At 45.1% G+C, this 16,148-nt stretch overlaps 2 protein-coding genes across 3 annotated transcripts in view; one reads left to right on the top strand and one right to left on the bottom strand.

Annotated features, from left to right (window-relative positions):
• Window positions 1-16,148, bottom strand: part of ADGRA3 (adhesion G protein-coupled receptor A3) — a 499,756-nt gene that overhangs the window by 347,828 nt on the left and 135,780 nt on the right. The window lies entirely within an intron of this gene.
• On the top strand, window positions 1,920-6,152 carry LOC144821948 (uncharacterized). Its single transcript, XM_078679091.1, has 2 exons — window positions 1,920-3,153; window positions 6,121-6,152. The coding sequence occupies exons 1-2, from the start codon at window positions 1,935-1,937 to the stop codon at window positions 6,150-6,152; spliced, it is 1,251 nt and encodes a 416-aa protein (XP_078535217.1). The 5' UTR covers window positions 1,920-1,934.

Below are 16,148 nucleotides of genomic sequence, written 5' to 3'. Positions count from 1 at the left end.
ATCACATCACCACAGCATCACTCAGGGGCACCACATCACTATGCGCTACCACAGCATCACTGAACGCCACATCATCACTCGTCGCCACCACAACATTACTCAGCGCCACCACAGTATTAATCTGTGCAACCATTCAACAACTGGTTCAAATATGTTCTCTCAATGTTTCAAGCTTATTACAAATGTCACAAAAAGATGTTAATATTTCACTTCTGTTCTTCGATTTTCGTCACAATAAAATACACTGAACATAATCTTCACAAAAGTCATTTACAAAAGTTTAAGCTATTGCCATTATAAATTACAATGACTTTTATTTAAGTATAAATTATTTAAAAAAATGAAAAGCCATTGTTATTTGTAATATCAATACATCTAAGTCACGTAAATACAACACATATTGCATTACAAATGTTATAGGTGTCACATTTGCGAAAGTTAAAACTATTGGCATGGTAAATGACAAAGCTATTAACTTCGCTATTTTCAAAACCAACACAAATAAAAAAATTGTCATTTACAATACCAATAGCTCAAACTTTCCTAATGCAAGACCTATTGCATTGCAAATGCTTGTTATATAGTTGCACGCAGATTTCAAGGAGTACAGGGACTAGTACGGCCTGAAGGAAGACCTCAAGGATCTCAGATACACAAATTGCTCTTTACTGTGGGGCTACTCACAGCCAAGAGAGACACTGCGGATCCAATGTGTCTGAGGCACCAGCGACTGGGAAATTGACTCTGTGGCATCAAAAATTCCAATGAAAAAGCAAGAAGCTGTCCTCATTAATAAAAAAAAAACAGGGCCCATGGATGCATAATATGCACATGCCAAATGTGATCTAATTTGTATTTGCTCTTGAAATTAATCTTAATGAAAACTTTTTATACCTATGGCCTGCAGCTTTGTACAATGTTGGCTTGTTTGCGGTCTGGCATCATGTGAGGCTCTGCAATGTTGACTATGTATGTGTACAGTGTATACTGATGAAAACGTCAAGTCGTTTATACAAAAATGCAATAGCACAGCCCAAGGGGGAATTATACACAATTTCATGTCTCTTCTAAAAGCAAACAGAACTTGGACGCACATGTTTTTCTTATAATCACAAAGGAATAGCAGAGTCTTCTCAATTGAAAGAGGGCGCACGAGGCTGCCTGTAAAATTACGGTGGAGCATGGTTATAATTTTATGTCAAGAACGGAGGCTCCTATTATGCCTTCTTTTCTTGCTTTATTTTAAATAGCAGCAAGATAAGCAATGAACTACAAATACCCAGAAGGCCCAGCAGAGAACTACTGGCCAATGGGGTTAGAGTAAACAAACAATGGGCCAATCACAACCAGGATAGTATATATGGCCAGCTCTGACCACACGAAGCCCTCTTTTCTTGCTGCTACGCAGAAAGATAAGTCGCATTTTCCTTTTCTCTTGCATATTTTTTCCTGTTTGGTGCGCGTTTATTGCATTATTGTATTTTATATGTGCTCCGTTTGCTGCCAAAGTTGCTGTTGTGCCTTACGAGCGTTCGCGCTCATTTTGCTTGTCGGACTTTGTACCAAATTGCTCCGGCCCCGTTTTCAGGGCCCCCCCCTCACCCCCCTCGCGTGTGACAGCACTTGGTTTCTCCCGCTGCGCACGCTTCCCGCCTTACCGGCTGTGCTCTCTCAGTGCTCCGTGGCTCCCTGCTGCTAGCTCGTCTACCGCTACTTGCACAACGCGGTGTCCGCCCCCAGGGGAGTGTCTCCCTGCCATTCCGGCCCGTTTCCGCCCCCTTTACTTTCCTCACTGCATTAACCCTTTCCATTCAGTTTTGGCTGCCATGGAGAATACAAGCTCTCCAGAGCTAGATAATGAGGAAAGCGAAGCTTTCAAGTCAGACCTCAGTCACTTCATTAATGATTCAGTGGAGACTGCTGTCGAGGCTTCTATGACTCGTGTGTCCAGACACATGGAAAATTCCCTGTTAAGCCTCATGACCAAAGCTTTGGCCCATTCTGCGGGGGATAGCAGAAAGCGTAAACTGGTTCCTTCCACTTCTCTTCCTAAAAAAGTGTCACTGTTGGGTCGCGAGGCCTCCTCGCATTTGACTGAGGACGTGGTTCCTCCCAGGCCTCCTAGCAAGGAGGGGTTAAAGGTTGCTATGTCTAAGAGTAAAACTAAGACAAAAAATGTGGAGGTTCCTAAGAAGCTGGTCATTGATGCAATTCCTGACACGGATGATGATGATGATGATATGGGTGACACAGATGATTCGACTGGTTTACTTCACTTGCTTGATTCTCCTTCCCCCAAGAAAGCGAGATTGGATGCTTTTGCGTCTGAACCTGTTTTGGATTCGGAGGGCCAGCCTATGTTTGACCCCTCTTCTATCAGACATCCCAATTCTACTGAGTGGTTCCCCACTCCTCATGTGGGAGAATACATCTCCTCCAAGCTCCGTCTGCCTTTGGACAAGTCTGTTCGTGCTAAGCTCAAGTCTGAGTGTCCCAAACCTTCCCTTCCTTGTCATGTCACCGTTACTCCTTCAATTGATCAGCCCCTTCTTGCCTTCTTCTCGAAGTTTGGCAAGGATCCCCGCAGGGGTGTGGATAAGGCCTGGTCCACTTGCCAGGACAAGCTTTTGGATGTTGTGGGCCCTTTGGCCCGGGTTTTGGATATGGCGGAGACGGCCCGCTTGGAAGGTTCGGACCTTGATCCGGAAGAAATCTCTTTGTGGCTTCAACGCTCCTTTTGCCTGTTAGGTAATGCCAATGCAGCGATCATTCATGAGTGCCGTAAAGGACTGTTGATCAAATTGGATCCGAAGTTGGCCAACCTAGCTACCCAGGATCCGGGTGTCAAGGCTGATGGCCTTTTGTTTGGCGATTCCCTTGTCAAGGATCTCAGCCGTTACGTGTCCACTTTTGCTTCTTTGGACAAAGCGCAATTTTCTATCAAAAAAGTGTTTGCCCCTCGGGTTTTTGGCAGGGCCGGCAGAGGCAGGAACCGCTCTTCCGGCCGCGGTTATCCGAACCAAGGTTCCAGAGGCGCAGCCAACTCCGGCTATCAAGAATTCAAGCCACAGTTCTACCCCCAAAGAGGTCGTGGCTTCAGGGGTCGAGGACAGAAAGGTTTCCGCGCCCACAACAACAACGTCAACAACCAAGGTGAGCCCTCCCCCTCCTATCGGAGGACGTCTTGCTCTTTTTCTTCACAGGTGGCGCGCGCTCACGGCGGATCCCTGGGTCCTCAATTCTGTTCAAGGCGATCTCATCGAGTTTTACGCTCAGCCTTCCCAGACTATTTTTCCTCCTCCGTTGTTTTTTTCCGCAGACGTAGCTCTGCTCGTCTCACAGGAGATCCGAAGTCTTCTTCACAAACAAGCCATTCTTGTCGCTCCCTTCGATCCCTCAGGTTTTCTAAGCTCCCTCTTTTTGGTTCGAAAAAAGAACAAAAAAGTTCGTCCAGTCATCAATCTCAAGTGGTTCAACCAGTTCGTGGTTTATCGCCACTTCAAGATGGAGACCATTCTCCATCTCAGGGATACTTTACGCCAATCCGATTGGATGGTCAGACTCGATCTACAGGACGCATATCTTTCAATTCCTATACACTAGTCCCACACCAAATTTCTACAATTTCAGTGGTCCGGTGTCACTTACCGATTTTGTTCGCTTCCTTTCGGACTTTCTTCCGCTCCTTGGTGCTTCACCAAAGTGATGAAGCCAGTGGTGTCCTATCTGCGCTCCCTCGGTATTCGTCTCATCATTTATCTAGACGATATCTTGATCATGCACTCAGACATGCAGACTCTTCTCTCTCACCTCGAGATTGCTCAGTCTCTCCTTCTGGATCTGGGTTTCCTCATCAATTCCGAGAAATCTATGTTAGTCCCTTCTCAGAGTGTGGAATTTCTAGGCTTCCGCGAGGACTCTTCCACCGCATCTCTTTATCTCCCGAAATCCAAGGTTTCAGCCATTCGGTCAGAATTATGTCAAATTCTTCGCCTTTCCGAGGTGTCTCTTCGTTCGCTTGCAAGGGTCGTAGGCCTTTTGTCAGCCTCCATTCAAGCGATCTTTCCAGGGCCTCTGCACTATCGAGCTCTGCAGCGCTTAAAGATTCGTCATCTTCGCCAAGGCTTGGCGTACTCGGATCTTATCCAGCTGGACCAAGAATCCCGTCTCGAGTTACAATGGTGGATAGACCATTTAGATGCGTGGAACGGGAGGACGATTTTTGCAACGGCCCCCGATCTTGTATTAGAATCAGATGCCAGCCTGTCGGGTTGGGGCGCCCGATGTGGTTCAATCTCGACTGGAGGTACATGGTCTCCAGAGGAGTCGTCATTGCACATAAACTGTTTAGAGATGCTGGCAGGCTCCTTTGCAATTCGCAGTCTGGCAAAAAACAAAGCAAGTTGTTCCATTCTCCTTCGGATGGACAATGTTTCTGCGGTCCGCTACATAAACCATCTAGGTGGCACAAAGTCAAAACCGCTAGCGGAACTTGCAAAGAGCCTTTGGGACTTCTGTCTTCAACACAAGCTATCTCTTCGAGCGGAATATCTCCCGGGCAGTCTCAATGCCATCGCAGATTGGCACTCTCGATACCTTCGAGATTCAAGCGATTGGAAGCTGCTTCCCTCCGTCTTTCTTTCTCTCTCCCAGAAATGGGGTCCCTTTTCTATCGATCTTTTTGCTTCCCGGCTCAATTCCCAACTTCCCGCTTTCTTCAGCTGGAGACCGGACCCTCTTGCTCTCGCGACAGATGCATTCCTGCAGGATTGGTCTCTGCATCTCAATTATGCGTTCCCTCCGTTCCTAATGATCAACAGGGTTTTGGCCCAGGTTCGTCGTCAGTCGACATCCTTGGTTCTCCTGGCTCCTTTCTGGCAAGCCCAAATCTGGTTCCCCTCTCTCTTGGAGCTGGCGGTGGACTTTCCGGTGCTTCTTCCCTTCAGCGAAGATCTCCTGCTAGACCCTCAGGGTCTTCCCCACGCCTTGGTTCTGGACAGATCTCTAGTTCTGTCCGCTTGGAGGATTTCCGGTCTTCCGCGTCTGACGTCTTTATTTCGCAGGAGGCTTCAATCTTTATCAGCAGAGCTTGGGGCCCTGGCACCTCCAGAGCCTACAAGTCCGCTTGGTCTTTATGGGCAAGCTGGTGTATGGAACGGCCTGTCGATCCCTTTTCAGCTCCTTTAAGCCTCGTGGTTAATTTTTTGGCTTCCGAAGCCAGTGCGGCTAAGTCCTATCGCACTGTTAATCTGTACAGATCTGCTATCTCTTTGAATCATTGTCCTATTGACAATAAACCTGTGGGTTCCCACCCTTTGGTGTGTCGCCTGCTTCGTGGAGTTCGATTTTCAAAACCTCCGTTGGCTAAGTATTCCTTTTTATGGGATGTTAATTTGGTGTTCAAATTGTTTATTTCATGGCCTGCAAATGATGCTCTTTCTCTCAAAATGTTGTCAGCCAAACTTACCATGTTGTTATGTTTAATTTCAATCAAACGTGTCTCTGATGTCAGAGCCTTGGATTTGTCTTCCAGACAGTTTTCACCTTCTGGTGTTTTGTTTCAGGTTCACAGGCGTACCAAAACCAATATACAATCTGTGTTTTATCCTTATTTTCCTTCACAGCCCCAACTTTGTGTTGGACAATGTTTGAAGAGTTACGAACAAAAAACTGCTGGTCTCAGGTCTTCCTCTCATTCGCAATTGCTCATTTCTTTTCGCAAACCCCATCACCCTGTGTCCTCTGCCACTTTAGCCCATTGGGTTAGGTGGATCATGTCCCTTGCGGGCATTGATGTTACTGCTTTTGGTGCACACTCGGCCAGGGGTGCCATGGCCTCTAAAGCCTTTTGGGCAGGCTCTCGTTTGGAGGATATCCTGAAATCAGCAGATTGGTCTAATGATGCTATTTTCAAAACGTTTTATTGCAAACCTGTTGTTTCTGCTTCTTCTGTAGTTGTTGATATGCTTTGAACAAGCATAATAGGAGCCTCCGTTCTTGACATAAAATGTAGATTTTCCTAGTATTTATGACGGAAAGTCTTAATTTTATTAAAGACACGGAGGCGAGTATTATCCCACCTCTATTCTACTAATTTTGTCTGTTTTTTCCCACCCTTAGGAACTCCGGCTTTACCACCGACCTCCAACTAAATCTGCAACTGCTCCAGTGGATGGTCTTTCTTCATCGGGGAGTCTCCTCCAACGCTATCCTGCAGTCCTGGGTTTCCTACAGGATTTTCTGGCTTGGATTATGACTGTTTGCATTTTAGTTTCTATATTTCCATTGTTTATGCACTCTCTTTGACTTCTCGCACAAGAAAAGAGGACTTCATGTGGTCAGAGCTGGCCATATATACTATCCTGGTTGTGATTGGCCCATTGTTTGTTTACTCTAACCCCATTGGCCAGTAGTTCTCTGCTGGGCCTTCTGGGTATTTGTAGTTCATTGCTTATCTTGCTGCTATTTAAAATAAAGCAAGAAAAGAAGGCATAATACTCGCCTCCGTGTCTTTAATAAAATTAAGACTTTCCGTCATAAATACTAGGAAAATCTACATTATCTACATTCATGTTTCTGGTTGTGGCTAAAATCGCGTGCTTCATGTGCCGTAAGTGCATTGCTTGCTAATCACAACATTCAAGTGCTTACAAAAAGTTTACTAATGGATCAGTGCTTGCCAATGCCATTTGCAGTTAGCAGAATCTCGCAAGGGAAATCCTAACAAATCTACAAACATTCCATCGATAAACTTAGTACAATTAGTGACAAACGTCCCATCCGCTGTAGAAAGAGCGTATTTATGTCCATGGCACTCGATCCACGGTGAATGAGACATCCTCCATTTTTGTCAAAATTATCATCAACATGGAGTGCACAGTTGAAAGAACACACATGGGGAAAACATGGCGGCCGCTTGTTAACGCGGCACGCTCGTCTTCAGCGGAGGCTCCTGCTGGGATGCCCGAAATGACTTTCTAGCACCGGTCACCATAGACGGCGAGAGGAGTAAGCTGTGAATTAAGGGACTGTTAGCTGTCAGCTATCGAGACTTTTTTCCCCTTACCCGCTAAGCGTCTTGGCTGCGGGGCAGATCAGCTCGGACTAGGCGGAGACTAGGCGGAGAACAGCTCGGCACGGCGCCTGGCGCCTGGCGCTCTGCATCCGCCGTGAGCAGAGAGTGGGTGGGCGGCGAATCTTGGAAGCGCTGAGCGCCGAGTCCGGATGGGCTGTGGTGTACCGGGAGTGGAGTGGAGTGGCGAGATTGAGGACTGAGGGCGTGGAGGCAGACTGAGCAGCTGGACCATCGGAGCGGATAGAGCTGTCGATGTGCTGGGAGCGAGATCTGCTCCCTGCACCCTACCGCTGGGGGGACGCAGCCGTGGAGCTTCGCAGAAGCAGAAGGGCAGCTGCTCACGGCGTCACTGCAAGGAGAGTTGCAACAGACATATGGTGCGGTAAGGGGGGCCAGCAGGGTGAAAAAGTGTTGGGAGTTTTGGGAGGTGAAGCTCAGCCCACAGATAAAAAAGACTGCTGCCCTCCGCAGAACTTGGCCCCTGTACTCAGTGTTTTTAGATTTAAGGCACATTCACAAGCCCCCTTCCGGGCAGTTTGCGAGACCCTGAACACAAATACTGCCAGAAACCTGGGGAAGCGGAAGGCCAAGGGGAAAGGAAAAGGGAGCAACAAAGATAAGGGCTTAGCCGTCCCTACAGGACTTAGAGACACAGGCCAAGTACAAGAAGCCAAAAGACGCCCAGAGGGGCAGTCCCTCACAGAGTCCGAGCCAGACCCTGAGTTTGAGGCAGCAACCGATACAATACAATCCCCAGCCTTAAGGGCCCCGAGAAGAGGTAAAGGCTACCAGCTACGTTACACCAGCCCGAAGGAGTTACCCCACAAGGTGAACCAGAGCAAGGGGGGCTGCAAAACAACAGCTAGTAAAACTTCCCGAATTACACCTTCATTGAAGTCATATTTCAAGGTCCTGCCCCAGGTTTTGGACATAAATCCAAAGCCCCAAAAATTTCTTAACACGCAGTCTGCACCCACATCTGCACCCACATCGGATGACGCCCTTGAATCTATAATTACACCTGAAACTACACTCAGCTACTTGGGGGCGATCGAAGTGGATGCAATAGGGGCAGAAGCACCAGTCTGTGCCACAAAGATGGGCGACCCAACAGAGCAAGCTGTCAACACAATGTCTCTTATAGAACATCAACCCTCTACTTCAGCATCAAAAAAGGGGACTAAAGAGTCGGATCAATGTGGTGGGAGTAGCGAAGAAATTGAAAGTGACGACACCATCCAAGCCATACTTCTCAGCATGAGAAAGGAGATTAGAAGTGGGTTTGAGGAGTCGAAAAGATGTTTTGAGGAATCGAGACAAACCCAATCAGAGATCCGCGCTATGTGTGAAAGCCTAGAGACTAAGTAGATGGTCTCTCATTAAGAACTGGAAGCTTAGAGGATTCTGTTGGCGAGCTTAAGGCAAAGCTGGAGCATGCGGAGACTAGGATTCAGACTCTACGACAAGAAGGCAATGCAGTTAAAGAGAGGGTCGAGTCTCTCGAAAACTTTTCGAGAAGGAATAACCTGAGGCTACTAAAAATCCCGGAGGGGAAAGAAGGTGGGGAGATAAAGAGTTTCGTAGCGACCATACTAAAAGACTCTCTTAATCTGGAAGAACCATTGTCCGAAATAGAATTGGATATTCAGAGGGTACACCGGGACCCATTTCGCCTTAAATCCGGCAGAGCTAGACCAAGAAAGATCCTGGTGAACTTTCTAACGTATTCATTTAAAGAGAAGATCCTCAATCTAGCCCTGAAAGCTAAGACCCTGAAAGCCTTAGACTTCTCTTTTGATGTTAGGTCTGACCTCTCCAAAACTACGCTAGATAGGCAATGGGAACTAGGCCAACGGATGGAGAAGTTTAGAAGTCTAGGAACCACCGTCCAAATGCGATTCCCTGCCTTTTTAAGGGTAATGTACAATAATAAAATGTACAACGTTAAGTCCCCTTGTGAAGCTGATGAGCTAGCAGCCACTATTAGCCAACACGCAAACCCTCCAGATCACGTATAAAAAAGAGGAAGAAAAAATGAGTATTTGGGTGGAGATAAAAAAAAATAATAAAAAAATAAAAAGGGAGACGCAAAATATAGATGAGTGAATAAAATAAAAACTTAAAAAGAAAAAAACTTAAGTAAATAAAAAAAAAAAAAAAAAAAATGTTAAAAAAAAAAACACAAAAAAAACAAAAAACATTAAACTCATCATTACTTATCATTAAAAGAAGTAAAAAAAAAAAAAAAATTAAGGGGAAAAAAAAAAAAAAAAAAAACATTTTGGGGGGCAAATACACAAGCACATGGATATTAGCACAGGTAAGACCCTCACCCCCGGTAATAATCTAATAGTTAGAAGCCTTGAGCTATTATAAGATTTATTAGGCCTATCTCTAACTCCTAAGATCCCTGCCCAAAAAAAAAAAAAAAAAAAAAGGGATGAGAAAGTTGGAAAGGGGGGGAAAATAAATAAATAATTAACCCTCTTGGTGATCTAAGGGCTATCAGAAGCAATAATAATTAAAAATACATACCAGTACTGATACTAGATAAGAGAATAAAATTAAACTTTTCGCTAAATCGCCACTGCATACATAAGATATAAGACACTAAGCATAGTGACCGATAAAAGCGATAATATGGGCATGAAACAGGAGTTCGTCAGAGACGACAAGCTGGCAACACATCCTGCCAGTGTAAGTTGGGGGGGGTTTTCCAGGGGTGGGAAAGGGGTGGCAAAATATAAAAGTCCTCATAAACTGAACCTTATAACCATGAAGAGTGTCGATCCAATGATGCTTCATAGCTATTGTATGGCCAAGACAGAAAGTGACACAGGAAATGAAAGACAGCTAACTGGCAAAAAGGTATTAGAGTCGAGGGTTGGGAAAATCATGATAAAGAGGCTATTAATTGATGTCAGAAATTAAATTTTTATCCTGGAACGTTAATGGTCTGCGAGTTAGGGCGAGGAGAAATAAAATCTTACAGTATCTTCGAGACTCACCCGCGCAGATCATGGCGATCCAGGAAACGCATCTAAACAAACAAGAGATTACAGACATATTTAAAAAACTCAAATGGGTTGATAAATTTGTGAGTACGGACCATAACGCTAGTATTCGCGGAACTGCCATTATCTTCAAAAAAGCAGCAGGGGCCCAGATTACGGACTGGAAAACAGATGTGAGCGGCAGATGGCTGATAGTTAACGCTCAACTATATTCGAGGGGTTTTACTATTACTAGCTATTATGGACCTAATCAGGACGATCCCTCTTATTTAAATACTTTGCAGAACCACCTCATTTCTTGTGCCGACCCCATAATATGGATGGGCGATTTTAATCTTGTCTTAAATCCAAAACTGGACAAATCTCCCACTTCCAGAGCCATAGCTCACAGCAATATGAGGGATACACTCCTTAGATGCATGTCTAACCTTGGCTTAAATGATCTTTGGAGACAAAGAGCTGGCAAAGCCATGGGAGTCTCTTTTCACAATTATAAATACGGTCATAAATCTAGAATCGACTATGCCCTTTTTAGCCTTTCTCTCAAAGACCAGATCCAAAATATAACATACTTACCTCTGCATCTTTCAGACCATTCCGCTATCTTTTTCTCGTTAAAACTAGAGCAGAAATCCATTCATTCATCTTGGTCTTTCGATAGAACAATACTATTGGAGGAGGAGGAGAAAGACCATTTGATACAGGAAACTGTCTCCTTCTTAGAGCGGAACATAGGCTCTGCCTCACTGGTCACGGTATGGGAGGCCTGGAAAGCTTTTATAAGGGGCTGCATTACCAGTAGGGCCTCTTACAGGAAAAAGAAATACAGGGAGGAGATCTTACATATAGAGCAAGAACTGACCCGTTTGGAGGCATCAGATCAAGCCCCCTCTGATAACCAAGAGGAGAAAACAGAACTAAAAGTCAAGTTAGATACCCTATTGCAAGGAAGGTTAAACAAAAGATGGCAGGCCAGCAAACTCGCGCATTTTGAATATGGCGAATCAGCTGGTAAATTGCTGGCCTGGAAAATAAAAGCTGACCGGACCAGAAATTTCATCAAAGAAGTGAGGGTGGTTGGGGGAACTATCAGCAGGACAACAGACACAGAAATTGGGGAAGCCTTTAGCGAGTTCTTCCGGAATATCTATACAGAAGAACTCACTGCCAGTCCAGACGAAAGGGATGAATGGCTAGATAGTATAACTCTCTCAGAATTGAACAGCTCCCAAAGTGAAAACTTAGATGAAGAAATAACGGAAATAGAAGTTAATAATACTATTAAACAACTAACACAGGGCAAGGCCGCGGGACCAGATGGTCTCCCAGGAGAATTATATAGGGCTCTTAAATCCTCTCTTACTCCAGTCCTTACGACCCTCTTTAACAACATACTAATCAGAGGGGAGACACCACCGAGCTCATGGGGCGAAGCAAATATAGCTTTAATATTAAAAACAGGTAAAGACCCAACCGAATGTGGATCATATCGTCCAATCTCGCTTCTCAATAATGATTATAAAATCTTTGCGTCAATACTGGCAGCACGACTGGGAGGCGAGATTGGATCGATTATCCACCCCGACCAAAAGGGGTTTATCAGAGGCCGGCAATTAGCCGACTTAACCTATGATTTGGTAGGAGCCGCGGATATTGCCTCAACTTTTGGATTACCCCTGGCAATCATGACACTAGACGCTACCAAAGCGTTTGATAGGGTAAACTGGGAATATCTAAACATAATAATGGGGAAATTCCATCTTGGTCCCAAATTCTGCAGAGCTATTGGACTACTATACAACAACCCTAGAGCATCCCTACTAATAAACGGCACGCAAACAACTCCTTTTAAAATTAGCAGAGGAACAAGGCAGGGGTGTCCCCTATCCCCCCTCCTTTTTAATTTATACGTAGAACCGTTTGCACAGTCCATTAGGGAGGACACCAATATTCCACATTTCATCTTTTCAGGCTGGGAAAAGAAGGTCAGCTTATATGCCGATGATATACTCATCTATACTACCGACCCTGCATTGGCTTTCCCTGCAGTCAAAGAAGGCGGAGGATTTTGGGAAATTTTCGGGATACGAAATAAATGCCGGGAAAACGGAAATCATGGCTTGGAACATTTCCAATCTCCAACTCCCGATAAAATCCTCAATGAGATATCTGGGAGTTACAATAACTAGAGACCTGGATCATTTGGCTCAAAACAATTTAGCTCGGATCTCCCGCGAATCACAATCTTTGATGAAAGCTTGGTCTTTTCTCCCGATTACCATCTACGGGAGAACCAGCCTAATAAAAATGAGCATTCTCCCGAAATATACTTTTATTTTCAATACTATTCCGTTAAATTTTGACCCCAAACAACTTGCAAAATGCCAACAAAACATTAACTCATTTATTTGGGGATATAAATCCAGCAGACTGGCTTGGAAAAAGCTGAGAAGGAGGAGAGAAAAAGGGGGGCTTGCATTACCAGACCTGGAAAGCTACGCTTGGGCATTCCATCTGACTCATTCCAGGATGTTACTTAAGATCCCCAGGGAAAATGCAAATGGCCTCATGTATAAGGCAATGCTATTGGGTTCGGACCTTCCATTGAATGGCTTCATGTTTAAGTTTGGCCATCAGAAGTTTTTCAAGAAAGTCAGACTAAAGTCATTATTGGGCACTATAAAAGAATGGTCTCAAATTAAGTCCAAGGCCGGGATAGGATACTTATCTAAATATGCACCGATCTGGGATTTACCTGGGCTGTCACCACAAGACTCTACTACAGTTAAAAGGGTCCTTGTCGATGCAGGCATAACACAATGGGGGGATTTGCTGGAGGAAAGATCCTTCATGTACTGGGCTTCATTCAAACTCAGGGTAACATCACCACTAGCGTGGATAGTACATTTACAACTGGCCAGCTGGCTTCGATCTCAAACAAAGAAAAAAGCAATGATGGGTGACTATAGCCCCTTAGAAAACATCTTAGTGGAGAGACCCGCGGGAAGAAAGGAAGTCGCCCTTTTCTACTGGCATATCATAGAGGATGGAGAGAGCGACTCCAATCTCCCGGTAAAACTTTGGGGTGTAGAGGGAGACCCACATATGGAAGACATATGGGAGGAATCTTTTACCCTCCTTTATAAAATCATCAAGCCAGCATGGCTGAGGCGTAATCACCTCTTCACGCTACATCGGGCATATTATTCCCCTAAGCGGCTCTCGAAATTTCAACCCGGGAAATGTTGCAGTAAATGCTCCTACCCAGCAGCCTCAGATCTCCATATGTTCTGGGAATGCCCGAACATTGCCATCTTTTGGCAAGAAATCAGGATAACACTCGAATCCATTCTCAGAACACCTATCCCGTGGTCTTGACCTTTAATCATATTTGGCCTAAACAACAGCATCAGGGGATTAGAAAGAAAGTTCTTATTCTATGCTACACTATTAGCAAGAAGAGAAATCTGTAAAAACTGGGCTAATATAAACCCCCGACACATCCAGAGTGGCTGTCTTCACTATATGTAACATCGAAGATCGACCTAACTAGAACATGTAGCCCCCAATCACTGAGTTTTTGGGACATTCTGATTGAATGGAGAAGGACCAGTTAGACAACCCGGGGTTTTTTTTTTTTTTTTTTTTGTTTTTTTTTTCCCCCGGGTCCGATGATTAGGCCTTAAAATCTCCTTGTCCAAAGGGAGGCACCCCAAGCCACACAGTCGTTGGACTATACGCCAAATTGGCCCGAAGGGAGAGTGTCCGTCCAAGCTTTGACCGGAGGCATCCAGTTTTGACTCCCTGGGTACTGGGAGCTAATCAATAGGCTCCTCGGTGCTACAGGGGGGGTCGAGTCTTGTGTCTTGTGGCCAGGAGCACATTTGGATCGACTATATGGCTAATGAGGACAAAAAAAAAAAAAAAGAAAGAACACACATGGCACAGTGAGGTCTTCTTTTGTTGTCATTATCATGGCTATTTCCTAGTGGTGAAACAGTCTGAAAAAAATGCGGAGCCTTCTCAAGCTTGAGATAAAGAAACAAGCATTGGCAAAGCCAATAGGTCTGGTCTTATGCTTTGCTAATATTTGTATCAATATTGTACTTTAGTATGTCTGCTAGTATGGACAAATGTTATTGATGTAGAGGGGTGTGCAGTGAAGTGTTATAAAGTGGAGTAGAGTATACGGTTATGGAGTGGTGTGGCGTAAGGTGGTGTAGAGTTGAGTGGTATGTTATGAAGAGGCATGTAAGTCTGTTATGAACAGGCATGTAAGTGTGTTATGAAGAGGCATGTAGTGTTGTGGATTGCAAAGTAGAAAGTATAGGGTTTCAAATTGAAAGGGCGTAGAGTTGAGTGGATTGAAATGTTAGAGTGGAGTAAGAAATGGAAGACAGGATGCTACTACTGCAGCAACTGGAAATAGTAGTGCTTCCAATGGTAGTCTATGCAAAGGAGCTCCCCAGCCTGGCCTAAAAAACAGGTTCAGGAAGTTGTCACCTTCAGCATCAATCCAAGATGGGACCATTGGTGATCGAGCAATACATGGAAGTATTCGAGTGACACTAACATTTTCAGGAGAGGACTTGGGGCCCCTACAACTTTTTGTTGAATGTTGTCATATATGATCATGACAACATGCAAGAACGACCAGAAAGAGCACTATGTAATGGGGCTGGAAACGATAATAGAAAACACAATTCCCCTCATCATCAAGATTTTACTCATTTCACAATGAGGCAAGATTGAAACAGTATCATGCATAGGCAAAGCCAATAAGACTCCTTTTAGTGTCGTTCCCGACCATTGGTTTTGCCAATGCTTTTTATTTCACATCATCAAAAAGACTAAAGATAAAATTAACTGATGCGGGACAGCATAGGATATCAAAAATCTAGGATAGCGTGTATGTGCATATGTATCATTGCGCATATGCTAAGACTATGCTGGAAATGTATTTTCTGCATTCCAACTTGGTCTCAACAGTATGAGAGAGACCAACAAAGGAGTGGGATCCGGGATTGTAGCAATATAAAAGAAAAAGCTAAACGCGTGTATGTAGCAATTAACTTGGGAAAATATAAACATGGAAAAATCGGTATTAAAGACACCTATGAATTTCTGAACCTGGAACAAAATCTAGAGTTTAGAACCAGAACATATTTGTACATTTCCGAAATTGTAAGTACACATAATAGCATGAGATTTATTGGATAGGGAGAGGATTAGTTGGGTGTCGTCTGCGTATGACACAAAGTTGAGTCCGTAGGTTCTGACGATGGGGGCGAGAGGAGCTATGTAGAAGTTGAAGAGCGTAGGGCTGAGGGATGACCCCTTGGGGACTCCGCAGGTGGTTGGTGTTTGGTCCGAGAGAAAAGGGGGTAGTCTGACTCGCTGCGTTCTGCCGGAGAGGAAGGAGCGGATCCAGTCAAGGGCCTTGTCTTGAATCCCTACGTTGTGGAGTCTATGTATCAGGGTACATTGAGAGACTTTGTCGAACGCCGCTGAGAGGTCGAGGAGGATGAGGGCTGACGTTTCTCCTTCGTCCAGTAGGGTGCGGATGTCGTCTGTTGCGGCGAGGAGGGCGGTTTCTGTGCTGTGTTTTTTCTGAAGCCGGATTGAGAGGAGTCAAGGATGTTGTGCTCTTTGATGAATGTAGCGAGTTGGCTGTTCATGGTTTCTCGATTACTTTTGCTGGAAAGGGGAGCAGGGAGATGGGTCTGTACTTTTTGAGGTCAGGGGAGGGGGTCTGCCGAGGGTATCTTAACGAGGGGGTTGATCTCAGTGTGTTTCCAGTCATCTGGGAACGATGCGGTTGATGGTGTGGCGGAGCATGGGTGCGATGGTGTCGGCGGCTCTGTTGAAAATGTGGTGGGGGCAGGGGTCCGTGGAGGCCTCGGAGTGGATTGATTTCATCTTCTTCAGTGGGGAGGGCTGTCCAGCTGTCGATCGTTGGCTTCATGCTGTCAGGGTGGTTGGTGAGGGTTAAGTGTGTTGGCTGTCTTCATCGAAGTTGTCATAGATGCTCTTGATTTTGTGGTGGTAAAAGGTGCTCA

The sequence above is a fragment of the Lissotriton helveticus genome, chromosome 2_2, assembly GCF_964261635.1.
Source record: "Lissotriton helveticus chromosome 2_2, aLisHel1.1, whole genome shotgun sequence".
Taxonomy (NCBI): domain Eukaryota; kingdom Metazoa; phylum Chordata; class Amphibia; order Caudata; family Salamandridae; genus Lissotriton; species Lissotriton helveticus.
The sequence above is the reverse complement of the archived record's forward strand: the minus strand, read 5'-3'. Positions and strand labels throughout refer to the sequence as shown.

Bases quoted from the DNA above. Each gene is read 5' to 3' on its own strand.
- LOC144821948 (XM_078679091.1), top strand. From the start codon at position 1,935: ATGACTCGTGTGTCCAGACACATGGAAAATTCCCTGTTAAGCCTCATG. The intron at 3,154-6,120 runs GTGAGCCCTCCC...TCCCACCCTTAG, and splicing joins CAACAACGTCAACAACCAAG to GAACTCCGGCTTTACCACCG.